We start from the raw sequence: 15,918 nt of genomic DNA, 5'->3' as shown, positions 1-15,918 counted from the left end.
TGTCCAAATACTTGTTCACAAAATCTGGATTATCTCCAATTACAGGAGTTATTTTCATTTTATTTTTTGACATCTCATCAAAGATGAAGAAGAATATGGAAGTCTGGGCATTTACGGGGCTGACGACCGTCATAGGCTGGTTTAAGTGATCACTTTACACATGTGTAACATTCACCAATTCTACTCTTATATTTGTATGTGAGATCCAGGATTATAATAATATATATAATCCAGGATTTGGATCTCACATACTAATATAAGAGTTTCTGCTTAATAAAAAAGCTTCTTTACATCTCACCAATAGATGTCTCTAGTGAAGTTCTAGTGATTCAAGAACAAGGTTTCTAAATTGGTTCATATATATAGAACTTCCAAGAATTTGAGTAGTGTGGTTGTCAATAATGGGTAGAATTGGTGAATGTTACACGTATGCAAAGTGATCACTTAAACCAGCCTATGACGGTCGTCAGCCCCGTAAATGCCCAGACTTCCATATTCTTCTTCATCTTTGATGAGATGTCAAAAAATAATAGATATTTTAAAATAAACACATGAATTCCAGGTTTACAGTTTGTTTTTATTTATTTATTCAATTCTACTGTAAATACATTAATTTAAAGAATAGTATTGTAATCTACTTACATATAAATATACACATGTTAAATTAAACAAAAATATCCTAAGCTTACGAAAAAACATATTAAATATAATTATGTCAGATTTTATAAAACACATACTAGTTGTTTGATGGAGGGTTATCAAAAATGGTATTTTAAAATCTTTTTGCTAACGTCATATCAATTTTCCAAACATAATTGTGTTATAATAAAATAAAAATTAACGTCGATTAACACAGGTTTAAGATTAAAAAAATGATATTCATTACAACATACTAACCGTACACGGTTTGATGAGTATGATAAAAATACAAGCCAATTAGCATTTTTCAAGAAAAACAAAAATAATTTTTCAACATTATTTTGATAGGGTGTTTTCATACATCTGCTCGTAATTAAAAAAAAATTGTTGAAGGTTAAAAAAAATTTGGTTATAATCAATGTAAACAAGAGGTTTTTATGAAAAAAGGTTTAATTTTTTTCTTTAAAACAAGGGAAATATTTAACGATTAATAGGTCATCATGATTGAAAAGATTAGGAAGAGTTCTTTACAGTGGTATGGACATGTGGAGCGAATGGATAACGAGAGAATGACCAATAAAAAAATGTGGCGAATGTGAGAAGGAAAACAGAACGAGGACGACCGAAAAAGTCTTGGCACGATCAGATCAATCAGAACCTAAAATCTGGCGGTGTCAAAAGTCTGCGTAATCGGAGGGCATGTATGACTAGATGTATGGATGTGAAGGAGGCGAGGAAAGTATGTCAGAACAGAAGAGTGTGGCGTTCCATTCCCTCTGCCTTCCCCTGCGGGGAAACGGCGTGATGGTAGTTGTAGTAGTAGTATGATAATGACGTCTCAATCGTTGTCTGCGAGATCCTTAACAACCGCACTGATCTATGAGTCACCACATTACTTAAAACAGAAATTCAATATGATATATCACATACTGCAACTAGATACATCACAGATTATTAGCGCGCTTTTGTAGGTTATTTTCGATAAATCCATATTTTGGACACGTTTAGATTTTTTTTACCATACTTATCAAACAACCATGACCTTTTAGTCTGAATGTGCAAGTTCTATACCCAATTATGTCAATAATGAATTCATTTGTTACTTATAAAGTAAATTTGTGTCAATAAATGTGACTGTCAAAATGAATTGCTGAAATTCTGCAGCTTATTTGCAACTTTAGATAAAAAATCATAAAATTTCAGTAACTGAAAACTCAAGTAAGCAAATTAAGTCAGTTAAATGACGATGCAAATTAATTTACTTTTAAAATTCAACCCCTGGCATTTGTCAACTCAATTGTATTCAAAGAAAAATGCACATATAAAATTTTTTTACTGTTGAAGAAAACAATAATGTTTCATACATATCTCTTTTGTAATTTAAAACCAATCCACAATTTTTCATGATTTCTCTACTTTACTTATTTCAAAATAATTGCGATACAAAATTTAACTACATTTTCTAAAGTATCTACAAAAATAGTGTTGCCATCTTAAAAATCGATTTTAAAACGTAAACATGAAGACTAGATTTACATAGCTTAAAAGGAAAAAAAATGAAATAAATTTTAAAAATCGTAATTCCATGAAAAATAATGTGATTAAATTCAAAACATTAGCGTATTGAATAAATACATTTTGAAATTTTAATCGGCCCGTAGAACATTTTTTGAAGGAAACTTTTTCCTAAAACATACGAAATTATTACGTTATATGTTTAAAAAAAAAAGGTATTAGAGTTTGTAATCTTTACTTAAATTATATAAATAAGTAGATGATTTCAAAGTAACATATTTTATACATGGAATTATTGAGAGTATTGTATTGTTTATTGAATTGGCATTATTTTGTGGAATAACATTATGATTTAAATATAAAAATAAAAGTTATCACCACTTTTTGAGTTTATGTAAATATAACTAGTTTCGAGAACTGCAGATGTTCTCATCAACAGGTGAAAATACAAACTGACAAGCAATAAATAAATAATGTAAGTACTGATAGATAAAGGTAAAGTTATAACTGGATAAGGCGAGTGAAGAGTGGGTTTGGTTTAACGGGAATATAGAAAGTAATGGTGAGGAATTTTGAAAAAGTATATTCCGACTTATTTTGAGAATCATAGATGTTGTAATCAACAGGTGAATCAACAGAGTTTGTATTTTTACCTGTTATGAGAACATCTGTAGTTCTCGAAACTAGTTGTGTTTACATTAACAAACTCAAAAAGTGGTCTTATACAAATGTTTAAAATTAGTAATTCTGAAATTGTCCGCCTCCGTAGTGTAATGGTCAGCACGCTTGGCTACCGTTCAGGAGGTCCCGGGTTCGATTCCCAAGGAAGGTAAAATAAATATAAGTGATTTTTTCACTGTAATATTTATTCAATATTACCATGGACTGGTACCTGAAGCGGAGGGCTGATCACCCTTCCTTCATGTGTAAACGATCAAGATAACACTGCGTTTATATGACACAGTGCCCTATGCACCATTGGGGTGCGGATAAGGGTTTTATTATTATTATTATTAATTCTGAAATAAAAAAATTAATTGTTTGATTAATTTTTTTTTATAAAATATTTAATTATACAATTGATTAATATCATATTGAATTCATGGTAAAAAAAAAATAAGTGAAAAAATGGGAAATTTTGATGATGATTATTTGATTTTTTTTTTTAATATTAAAATTCAGTTAAATATCACATAACGTTTTAGGTAAGTTTTCCAAAAAATAACAGGCCGAATTTAAGTTATTGAACAATAATGAATATAAGAAATATTTAGTTACAATTATAATATTAAATACGTGTTGGGAATACTGCAATTAGTGAATAAAATTATATCTAAAAAATACAAATATGGTTTGATGGCAATTTCTTTAACTATACAAACTTAAATAGGTAAACATATTTATTAATATACTCTTACAATAAGCATAAATTATTTATAATTCTAGGCGCATTTTCCTCAAATAATATCACACTTATCGTACATAATGTTATCAGATTACAATTTCATGTATATATTTTTAAATTTACTCAAAAAAAACTAGAATTACAAATGCAAGTTTATGCAAAATTTTGCACTATAACTATCGTGAGAATATTTATAATTTTAGTATAAACAAATTCTGAAAGAGATTTGGAAATTTAATACGAAATCAACAACGGAAGTTGAAAACTAAATGTCATAAGATGAAACGCCAAATGGCATTTAACAGTATTTTTATTATTCACACAATAAATAAAGTTGAAAGAAAATATTTAAAGTATTTATAATATTTTGTATAATTTACATTTGAACCACTAGCTTTGCGATTTTTCATTTTATGTATAATAAAAATGTAACTTTGTTTTAAAATTACTATAAATATTTTATTATAACTTAATTTTAGTGTCTACCGGTTTCGAAACTAACCGATTCGAATCAGTCTTGATAAATAAGCGGTTAGCTTCGAAACCGGTAGACATTATAATTAAGTTATAATAAAATATTTATAGGGATTTTAAAACAAAGTTACATTTGAATTTTATAATATTTGGGTACTAAATTATCTCAAAATCATTTATTCCATCATTTTAAGCATGGTCATGTTTATACAGTCATCACTTGAAAGTATTCTAAATGAAGATACATATTATGACACTTAGTTCTCGAGTTATCGTCTTTGTTCTAGTAAAAAAAGGTTCTCAATCCAATATTAAGTCAAATTAAAAGCTTGTGGGATGTCTACTTAGAAAAAAAAGATTATCATTTACTGTAGTTTATAAATATGCGTTAAGAAAAAACTTTTAAAAAGCTTTTATTGATTTTAATATGTAAAAACAACTGTACTAGGCTACTTTTGAGTTTATTGACCCGACTAGTTTTGAGAACTGCAGATGTTCTAAAGTGTATAGATAAGAACATCTGTAGTTCTTGAAACTAGTCGTATTGTGATTAATAAACTCAAAAAGTGGTCTAATACAAGTGTTTTATTCTTATGTATTGAAATCTTGTACTTTTTATTTTAATAACATAAATTGAAGTTTTTCTTTTCACTAAAGCAAAGACAAAACATGTAAAAAATATAGTACATATGCACTTCAAGTATAACGTATGGTTAATGATTATATGATTGTTTTCCCATTTGTCAGTTTCAAAATATTTTCAGAATAAAAGAGCAAAATAAAACCGATTAAAAAACAAATCAAATAACATTGTTCAAGCGACTCAAATTATTTACCCTATCTTTGAGACGTTTTCACCAATGGAAACCTTACCATAATAAGATTTAAATGCTTAAGACACAAACACATGTATGTCTGTCTTGTTCTTCTGTGGATTTTTTCACCCCCCCTAATGTTATTGCCACATACGCGCCTAGCGCGTATTCCGCACACGAGAAAATGCTAGATGTACGTGCCTGGCGCGTATACCGCACATGAGAAAATGCTAGATATACGTACCTGGCGCATATTCCGCATATGAGAAAATGCTAGATGTACGTGCCTGGCGCGTATTCCGCACATGAGGATAAGCTAGATGTACTTACAGCCTGGTACGTACAGCGCACTCAACGTGCTAAGGTTAGGTTGGTGAAATCATCTCGAAGACTACGACGTGATATTGGTAAGATTCATAGGCGTGTAGTTAGTGTCTACGTCGCTAGAGGCGCTAGTGGCTAGTATTATGAGAGCGACAGCGCGCGCCTGCAAGCTGCGCAGCACGAACTGGCGTAATACTTGTAGGGGCAGAGTCTCGCCTGCACCGCTAGATGGCATCCGGTTATCTTGTCGATACATTCGCCTGAAAAAACAAATGAACAAATATTAACTCAACTCTTTTCCGTTCAATTGCACAAATCGTATTAACACGCTTCACGTGTTCCCAGCCATACAAGACTTCCGTCAAAACGTACCTTTCCAACTCATTTTACTAGGCAAGTCGATACGACATAATTAAACCATATCCGCTCCTTAGGTGGAGCATATGAAGTCCACAAACTGTCTCCAGGCTTTTCTGTCAGCTGCCAGCTCCCTTGCATCCTCCCAAGTCAGATCCGCGTCTCGAAGTTCTGACGAGAACTGCCGACGAATTGTCAGCAGTGGTCGTCCTGGGCGGCGCGAACCTGATGCCTTGTAAAAGAGGCAAGCTTGATTAAGGCTCTCAGGAGGCATGCGGAGTACATGGCCAAGCCAACTGAATCGCCTTTTCTTGACCAAGTTGTGACCAAGATTTGCTGCGTCCTACGCCTTATCTCTTCATTCCTCACAAAGTCAAACCACCGCACGCCTATAATTCTCCGCAGACACCTATTCTCAAAGCTTAGTACACGGCTGCTCTGGGCTTTTGTAAGGTGCCATGTTTCACAGATTTTCGATTATTTTGATTCCTGATTTTGAAGTGTGTATTGCAAATACTTGATTACGACAAGTTTTCTTCGGTATTCCTATGCTTTTACTTCCAACTACATTCGCTTCATATATTTATTGAGGGTTCTTTCATGTGTTCCACATGCCCAAACTATCTCAACACGCCGTTCTTAATTTTATCGATAATGCTTATCTCAGTCATGGATTCGTTCCTTATTCAACATTCGAACATCCACCATACGTCATTTTACCACTTTTTAATCTGAACGATAACGTTTCGCTGCATCCGGTTTACTTTCATCCTTAATTTACATCTCAAAAAATAAAGACTACAAAAAATATCTGACCTGATTGAGATGTGTCATCCAAAGAATTTTCATCTCTGTCTCTTTCAGATTTAGGGGCTGGAGCTGTAAAGAGAAAGACAGAATTGTATTTTAACGTACATAAAAATGTTACATTGTTCTAAGATTTATTAATAACAATTTTTCCTCTTGTAAATTGAAAAAAAAAATGTAGTTAAATTTAAAAATAAAAGCAAAACTTCATCAATGAAAAGCGTCATTGAAAGTCAAAAATGAAAAACGTTGAAAAAATGTACTTACTGATGCTTCTAAGGTTAAATTTAAAGCCAAATCATTGTGTATGATGAAATAATGTACTTATTAAAGTCTCCTTGGTTAAATTTAAAGCCAAGTCGTTGAAGACCAAAAATGATAAAATAATGAGTTTGCATATAATATTACTAAAATAATACTTTGAAATATGTAATAACTATGTAAAATTTAAAGTCAAGTCATTGAAGGCCATGCATTAAAAAATATTGTACTTACTGAAGATCCCAATGTTCAGCTTATTGTCAAGAGATTAAAGGCCAAAGATGTCAAAATAATATACTTATAAAGTACTTACTAACCTCCAAGGTTAAATTTAAAGTCAAGTCATTGAAGACCATTTAAAAAAAAAGTAATAACTGAAGCCTTAAATTTAAAACCATGTCATTGAAGGCCATTTGAAATAGTATTAATGTACTTACTGAAGCCACCAAGGTGGCAGTGCGAAGGAACGCAGTCTCTGTTAGCGGAGGGGCGCAGCCCTAGGCACGTGGCCGGGGTGCCCGCGGAGCCCTGACAAGTCACCAGCCGACCCTGCTGGGTACTCCCACAAACCCCCGAGCACTGAAAACATAATTCAATTAAATTATAAAAAACAAGGTTTAAACCGAGAATAAAATGGCTGTCGAATCAATTCACAAAACTAATTTTATGGTTTTATTTTGAAGTATTTCTAATTTATTTTAATTTCCCTTATTAAATTTCCCAATGATAAAAAATTACTGTATTATTTATAAGCTGAGATAAGCATTAACGATAAAATTAAGAAAGGTGTGTTAAGATGGTTTGGACATGTAGAGTGGATGAGTGAGGAAAGAACGGTAAAACAAATTTATGAGGCGAATGTATTATAATTGGGAAAAGAAGCAGAGGAAGACCGTGAAAAACATGGCACGATCAAGTATGCCAAATACTTGAAAGTAGTCAGGTTAGGAGTCGTAACAATCGGTGTTTATGTATGAGGGGATGCATGAACGTGGAAGAGGCGAGGAGTGTTTGCAAGGACAGAGTGGTGTGGCGTTCTATTCTCTCTGCCTACCCCTGCCGAGAAGCGGCGTTATGGTTAGTTAGTTAGTTAGTTTTTTATTTATAAATATTAAATCGTAGGTGTACCTGGCAAAAGTTGACTCGAAAATATGCAATTTTGACATAATGATGCAGAATTATAAAGTTTTAGACATTCCATAAACTGGCAAAATACACCAAGTAGTTTGAAATGTCATATTTATGTTTAAGTTTTGTACTGATATTTCTTGGTGGAACTGCATTTTATAGAATAAAATGACAACTATGTAGTTTATTCCAATGATTAAAGAAAACACTTGTTTTTTACCACTTGAGTTTTATTATAGACTACATGTTTCAGAAGTTAAACTTCCATCATTCAGGTCTGTATAATAACTAAAATATAAAATATAAAATTGTTCTATAAATAAGGAGAGGGGAAAGTAAGGGGAAGGGGTTAGTCAAGGGACGGAGTTTGAAAACAAAGGAAAAATGGAAAGCAAAGGTGAAGAATTTTGAAAAAATATATTATTTAATACATTATTATTAGAATTTAGGTTTTTTTGGATTTCTAAATTTTCAAGATAATTCATAATTTGGCCTTTATATGGAACAAGGTGTAATAATTTTAATTTATGAGAGTGAAATGAGTGATTAGTATTAAATTAAAATTATTACACCTTGTTCCATATAAAGGCCAAATTATGAATTATCTTGAAAATTTAGAAATCCAAAAAAACCTAAATTCTAATAATAATGTATTAAATAATATATTTTTTCAAAATTCTTCACCTTTGCTTTCCATTTTTCCTTTGTTTTCAAACTCCGTCCCTTGACTAACCCCTTCCCCTTACTTTCCCCTCTCCTTATTTATAGAACAATTTTATATTTTAGTTATTATACAGACCTGAATGATGGAAGTTTAACTTCTGAAACATGTAGTCTATAATAAAACTCAAGTGTTTTCTTTAATCATTGTAACATGTCTTACCACAAAGTTAATGCCGAAACAATAAAAAATAAAGTTTATTCCACATGAATTTTATTTGACCAGCAACTGGGTTTCATCGTAACGATAACATCAGACTGGTGTGAGGCTAGACTAAATTCTATGCTATATACACAACAAGGCAACCATGATTTTATGTAAAAAAAAAAAGGCATTTAGGCATTTACAGAGCTCCTGTTTTTTAATCATTATATCAATTAAATAATCGGAATCGATCAAATCTAATGTTGGCTTAGTAAAAAATCTTAACTTGTAGAACTTTTAATGGGTTTTGGTCGTCTTTTTGGAGTGTGGTATCTAATTTATAAAAAAAATAAGGGATATACGATTTTCATAAAAAATAGGGCTCGTCCGGGATTTGAACCCGGGACCTCTCGCACCCAAAGCGAGAATCATACCCCTAGACCAACGAGCCATATCTGTATCGGTATAGTTCATTGTACACAAGCAGAAATTACTGCAATATACGACGGCTGACTTTCACTCGGTGTCATCAAATTCCTACAACAGCACGATTTGCAGTGAAGCACTTCACCTGCAATTGGTTTATTTTTATTTCGAATTTAAGTTGCCGTATTCTATCGGCTCGTTGGTCTAGGGGTATGATTCTCGCTTTGGGTGCGAGAGGTCCCGGGTTCAAATCCCGGACGAGCCCTATTTTTTATGAAAATTTTACTAAAATGCATTTCTGAAAACACAAGAGTACGTTTGCAATATTTTGAGTATGTCCTTATCTTCGTTCATAAATCTGGGTTTGGCTACTTGAGAGTGATTTGTATTATGATATAACTTTAACCAGACAGGTCGTAAGCCCTGCAAATATCCAAACATGAATATTATTCTTTATACATGTTTATTTTATTGTCTGTCAAATGGTCAGCACGCTCGGCTACCGTTCTGGAGGTCCCGGGTTCGATTCCCAAGGGGGGTAAAATAAATATAAGTGATTTTTTCACTGTCATATTTATTCAATATTACCCTGGACTGGTACCTGAAGCGGAGGGCTGATCACCTTTCCTTCATGTGTAAACCATCAAGATGACACTGCGTTTATATGACGCAGTGCCCTATGCACCATTGGGGTGCGGATAAGGGTTTTATTATTATTATTATTATTTTATTGTATTTTGTCACAAATATCTATTCGATCTTCACATATTGAGAATTTTAGAATTGAGAACACACGTTTTGAGCACACGTATTGAACACACGTATTGAATACACGTATTGAGAATTTTAGAATTCCATTAATTGATTCGGCAGTTACTTATATTAATATGTATCTATTTTTAATTTAACATTTACTCGGTAAAGGCCACTATTTCTTAAATTCCATTTTGATGTATTTTTAGTGCTTGAATTTTTATTTATCTCAATTGACAAGTACAAAACAGAAAAGATAATTACAATGTACAATACGTACATTTATATGTATCTTTAAAAAATGCACAAAACAAAATAACATTATAATAACACCGGGTTGTGGTCCCGTGGTTAGTGTCGCGGACTCTTAAGTCAGAGTTTCTCGGTTAGAACTCTACCACAATTTGATACCTATTTCTAAAAATGAGCCGCTAAGGCTCACAGAAATAGTATGAAATTGAAATATTTGTGCAAATAATAAAAACACAAAAAATACTCTTAAAAAAACATTAAGTTTAAAAGAAAGGTTAAAAAAACGTACTAAAACATACAAGACAATACAAAATCACCAATATACAAGTACATGTTACATAATTCGTGAGGAATTGCCTAAATGTAGTTTTGCTGAGATAAAACACATCCACATTTAATAAACCCTGATGATGACAAGGTTCTTGTCGAAACCGGTAGGTTACAGTGTACTAATAATAAAAAAGTGGTTAAAAAAAGTTGATTAATTTTATAAAGTTTATAAAATGTGCCACAAAATATCTGCGAAAAACATTCAAGAAATGATCCGCCTCACTTGTTAGGCCGATCGTCAGACCAATCATCCTCCCCACAGGCATTAAGTACATACTGGTGGTAAATTGGTTCTGCACTCGGGAATAAAAAATGGTCTATGAGGTGTAAATGATGTGGAATGCATCGAAATACATGTCACAATAGTTTTTAAAAGTTAATTTAACAAAGGAGAATTTCAGAATTGAAGTTTTTCGAGTATTCGTCTTCTAAATTCTCTTTGGGTCTTCTTTCTAAGCCTACCTGGGACCAGTCGCTGACGAACCACTGCGCCTGGCAGTCCGCCCGGAGCAGGTTGGGGGGGCAGGGCCTCTCGGGCTCCGGCCGCTCGCGCGCCGGGCAGCCGGAGCCCACGCGGTGCTGGCCGCGGTTGTACACCAGGCAGACCACCTCGCGGCTCATCTTGCCGTTGATGGCGCAAGGATCGGAGCAAGGGGACCATGGACCTGAAAGCAACATACTCAAGGCCCTGAAAACAACATTCTCCCTAAAGAAATTAAAAAAATAGAAGATATTAGTTGTATGTTATGAGGATGTATCTAGTTGTAGTATGTGATATATCATTGAATTTCTGTTTTAAGTAATGTGGTGGCTCGTAAAACAGTAGGGTTGTTAAGGATCTCGCAGACAACATTTGAGACGTCATTATCATACTACTATTACTACTACCATCACGCCGTTTCCGCGCAGGGGTAGGCAGAGAGAATGGAACGCCACACTCTTCTGTCCTGACATACACTCCTCGCCTCCTTCACATCCATACATCTAGTCATACATGCCCTCCGATTAGCCAGACTTTTGACACCGCCAGATTTTAGGTTCTGATTGATCTGATCGTGCCAAGTCTTTTTCGGTTGTCCTCGTTCGGTTTTCCCTCTCACATTCGCCACATATATTTTACTAGTCATTCTCTCGTTATCCATTCGCTCTACATGTCCATACCACCGTAAAGAACAAGAGTTCTAAGAAGACATAATCTTTTCAATCATGATGACCTATTAATAGTTTATTATTGCCCTTCTTTTAAAGAAAAAAATTAAAACTTTTTTTTTTAAAACCTTTTTTTACATTGATTATAATCAAAATAATTTGTTTTTATAAGTTTCAACTATTTTTTTAAATTACGAGTAGATTTATGAAAACACCCTATGTTTTTGACGAATTTTGATGTATGATGTTGTTGAAAGGAGTGAGCGATATGTATGGCTTCCAAAGTTTGAGTAGTGTGGTTGTTAATCATGGGTAGAATGACTAGAATGAGCAATACGCTGTATTAGAGAGGTTCTTTGAATAAACTGTTGAATGTATGATTGCGTGTATCATAAAGTATATAGAAAAAATAAAAATCATTTTTCAACCTACCGGTAAACCACTTGAAAGATTGGGTAACACATTTTCTATCACTGGAACAAGCTCTGGAGTCCACTGGCTTCTTCTTCTCATCACATCCTGAAGGGTCTGCACAGTGGACCATTCGGGTCTGGACTCCTCGACCACACTCTTCGGAGCACTGAAATATCAAACAAAAACTAAATGCGCATTCATCTATAGAAACGTGATATTGGGATACAATCAAGAAGAGGACATTCTAAAGAGTTTAACGCAGGCAGGAATTCAACTCTCTACCCTTGAACTTAATTCAAGAATTGCGGTCATAATGAAATGATAAAGCTAAACGCATTTAAGGACTAGATCTCAATAGTTCAAATCTCAACGCGCTCGGTGGTGCTGAGACCTAGACGTGTGTTCATGCTCAATTTTTATTAAGAATATATTTAGGAATATGACTTTTTTGTAAAATATGTTGAAAAATAAATTTACATTTATTTTTTAACTCATTACATTTCAATAACTCTTTTCTTTTCAATACAAAAACGGTATTTTAAGAAAAAAATCAATTACCGTAAAACGGGCCTATTTGACCTTTGATGTGTTACTTGAGATCAGTACAATTTTTTTTATCTGTATTCGGTCTGCAATAATGAACGTATCGTGACAATAAGTGTCACCTGTCAGGGAAACAATGAATCATGTTTATACCTTCATTATTGTAGACCAAATACAAATCTATTTTTTTGAACTGGGCTCAAGTAACACATCAAAGTTCAAGTAGCCCAGTTCTACGGTACGTCAAACGTTACCTGGGTTTAGAAAATATAAAATAGAAATTTAACGTATGTTGGGCCTTGAACTATGATAACTTATTTTTTAAAAAAAATAATTTATTTATTTATTACAATGTTATTTGTAAATAAAAATAAGTCACCGGCAGAAACATCCTCTTACTGGGTGACTGGTTAATAAAAAAAATAAACAAGGGTTCATAACTGATTCAATCATGAAATGACCTACCGGTGAAAGATAAACGAGACTTAGAGGACACCACAAGGTCCTGTGATCTTACTACATTAAAGAATTTATGCACAAAAAACCAAACAGATCGTCATCTGGCAAAACCCTGATCGATAAATCATTCTTATACGACTATGTCATACGTTATGTTGAAATAAATCAAATTTCGGTTTTCTTGCTCAATTTGGGCTGTTATTTCATCGGAGAAGGACATTCATACAAAAGTGTTCGTATGACATTTTTCTCGTCGAAAAATCCCTCTGAAAACATAATTAAAAAAAAAAGCGCTTGCAGTACTATACACGTGACAGAAGTTAAGCATCTTAAGAAGAGATGTTTAATGTTAGAGATAGAGAGAAACAGCATCTCAAATGAAATACAACAATACAAAATTTGCATAAAAAATATCGTGTTTAACAAAATTTACACTATCATTGATTGGTGCTTCAATTGGCAATGCTGATACGAGTATTAATATTTTGTGATAACTTAAACATGATGATATACGAGTATGTCCGTGGTTCGATATTTTTTAGATAACGAGAAAAACACTTTAATAAAAATTACTTACACAACGCGCGGTACCTCAGTTGTTCATATATAGCTCTAACATTAAATACGTATACATCTACGACACGCGCATGAGCCAAACTATCTTATTCTATCTATCTGTATACACGTTTCTCTCTTTTGCTCTATTTCCGTGGCATCGGAATGTAAAGATCTATTTTTCTTTCTTTCTATGTAACGAAATGTTTTTATTTTATTTTTATTTAAAAAAAAATACATATTAAAATAATAAAAAACAGTTGGTAAATAAATATACAAAACATTTAAAAAATAACGTTTCTACCTCTCTAATAAAGTAGATACTTGTGTTTAGAGAGGGAGTTCGTTTTACATTTTTTTAATAAGCAAAGTAAATTAAAACAAAGTAAAGTAAAATAAAAAAAAATATTCCCTGGTATGGAGTCTAGGTAGGGGTGAGTCTTACATGTTTTTTAAATTTTAAAGGTTTGATAATGTGTCTAATAAACGTGACGCGTCATTGAAATTTCACTCTCAATTCTTGTCAAATTATCGATTATCGAATCGTCAACATCTCGAACAGTTTCACTTCAAAAATTAAACTTGAACTGAGAAGATAAAGGTTACTATAAAAGTGGAATATAGTTAGTACGAACCTCTTGAGTCCACTCCGAATAAATCCAGGCATTATCTGCCTTCCAATGTCCTCCATTCACCTTCCCGCCGATCTCATTGCTCAAGTCATCGTTCCTGTCTCCAGCGAGCTTTGGCTTCGTATCATTAGTGAACCTTGTGATGATGGTGGCTCCAGACCCGTCCGTGAACCTGTCCACGTCGTCCTTATCTCGGAAGTTCCTAGAGCGGGAGCCGAGTCTGGAATCTTGGCCTCTGAATTGGGTCACTTCAGGAACCGTTTGCCTGCTGTCGTACAATAGATATACGTATATATCTCTCTTTTTTTTATTTTTTTGTTATTTTTTTTTTTTTTTTTTTTTTTTGTCGTACCGGCGGCTGTTCTGGTCGTATTGACGAGGCTCGAAGGGACGATTCGCGGTGTCGTATTGTCGGTTCGATGGACTGATTTCGTTCGTGTTCAGCTGTACTTCGGGGTTGCTGTTGACGCATTCGGACTGCTGGCACTTCTGCACTGTGGCCATGGGCTTGTCGAGGCACAAAAGATCGCTAACCTGAAATTAAATAATGTGATTATCAGTCAGGGAAACATGTTCTCAAGGAATGGAAAAAGATGACACATATCGCGGGCGTACTATCAAAAAACGTTAACTTGAAATTAGGCAATTTTGATTTAATGATTTATACAATATTAAAAAGTTTTTAACGTTCTATTTTATAAACTGGAAAAATACACTAAGACTAAGTACTTTGAAATCTCATATTTATGTGGTTTTAAAAGTAATTTTAACTCTTATTTTATTAAAGGGTAATTTTATTCAGGCTAAAAGCTTTAAATAGCATGGATTATTCACACAGGGATTTAAGAGTTAACGTTTTTTGCCAGTATACCCACGATATATTTATAAAAGAGTGAATGCAGGGAATAGAATCGACGGAACAAACTAGTTAAAAGTAAAAGAAAATCCTCTGCTACACAACTACGATACCTATTTCACCCACGGCGAAGGGTTAGTGGTCCCAAGAATGAACAATAAAGATAGAAGTAGAACACTTCAATACATAGTTATGAGCATTTTAATTTGTAAAAAGTTAACACAGGCAAACAAAAATATGGACCAAATTCAAAATAAAGGAATGGGCAAAAAAGGAATCTTCAAAATTTAATATTGTTAAAATATGTTAGTTATGTAGTTATGAATATATTTATAAATAAAACATATGTTTGTGTATATATATATATATATATATATATATATATATATATATATATATATATATATATATATATATATATATATATATATATATATATATATATATATATATATATATATATATATATATATATATATATATATATATATATATATATATATATATATATATATATATATATATATATATATATATATATATATATATATATATATATATATATATATATATATATATATATATATATATATATATATATATATATATATATATATATATATATATATTCATTTAACAAATAAATGAATAAAATGAAAAATATAGTTTGATTGCTAATTATTCCGACTTCTGACCAAACCATAAAAACAAGTTTTAAAAAAATGCATTGTTAAAAACTTATATTTTTTTGTAGAATATATTGAGTTATAAGTTATATAAAGTTTCAAAATAACGTCACAACGTCCCCATTCTTCGAATTCGCATATCAAAATAATCGATGTTATTTTGATGGAAAATATGACTTCGACATAAGTATGGAACATCATCAAAAGTTAATCAGTTAACTTTTCACAAGGGGGAACTTCAAAGGGAGCAATCTTGTACGAGCAACTTCAAAT

At 32.5% G+C, this 15,918-nt stretch overlaps 1 protein-coding gene and 2 non-coding genes across 3 annotated transcripts in view; 1 reads left to right on the top strand and 2 right to left on the bottom strand.

Annotated features, from left to right (window-relative positions):
* Positions 1–562: 562 nt before the first annotated feature.
* Positions 563–15,918, bottom strand: part of LOC148304540 (thrombospondin type-1 domain-containing protein 4-like) — a 118,022-nt gene continuing 102,666 nt past the window's right edge. Inside the window, exons 6-12 of the mRNA XM_088268055.1 lie at positions 14,444–14,637; positions 14,107–14,368; positions 11,933–12,080; positions 10,814–11,016; positions 7,035–7,176; positions 6,346–6,408; positions 563–5,432 (exon numbers count right to left, since the gene is read on the bottom strand). Of these exons, the coding sequence (XP_088124181.1) occupies positions 5,314–5,432; positions 6,346–6,408; positions 7,035–7,176; positions 10,814–11,016; positions 11,933–12,080; positions 14,107–14,368; positions 14,444–14,637 (1,131 nt within the window). The 3' untranslated portion in view covers positions 563–5,313. The remainder of the gene's footprint in view (positions 5,433–6,345; positions 6,409–7,034; positions 7,177–10,813; positions 11,017–11,932; positions 12,081–14,106; positions 14,369–14,443; positions 14,638–15,918) is intronic.
* TRNAP-UGG (transfer RNA proline (anticodon UGG)) lies at positions 8,970–9,041 on the bottom strand. The gene has a single exon. It is a non-coding gene; the product is annotated as a tRNA-Pro (tRNA).
* On the top strand, positions 9,210–9,281 carry TRNAP-UGG (transfer RNA proline (anticodon UGG)). The gene has a single exon. It is a non-coding gene; the product is annotated as a tRNA-Pro (tRNA).

This window comes from Brachycentrus maculatus, unplaced genomic scaffold (genome assembly GCF_059751285.1).
Source record: "Brachycentrus maculatus isolate JH-2025_06_01 unplaced genomic scaffold, ASM5975128v1 h1tg000311l, whole genome shotgun sequence".
Taxonomy (NCBI): Eukaryota; Metazoa; Arthropoda; class Insecta; order Trichoptera; family Brachycentridae; genus Brachycentrus; species Brachycentrus maculatus.
This window is presented reverse-complemented; position numbering and strand designations above follow the sequence as displayed.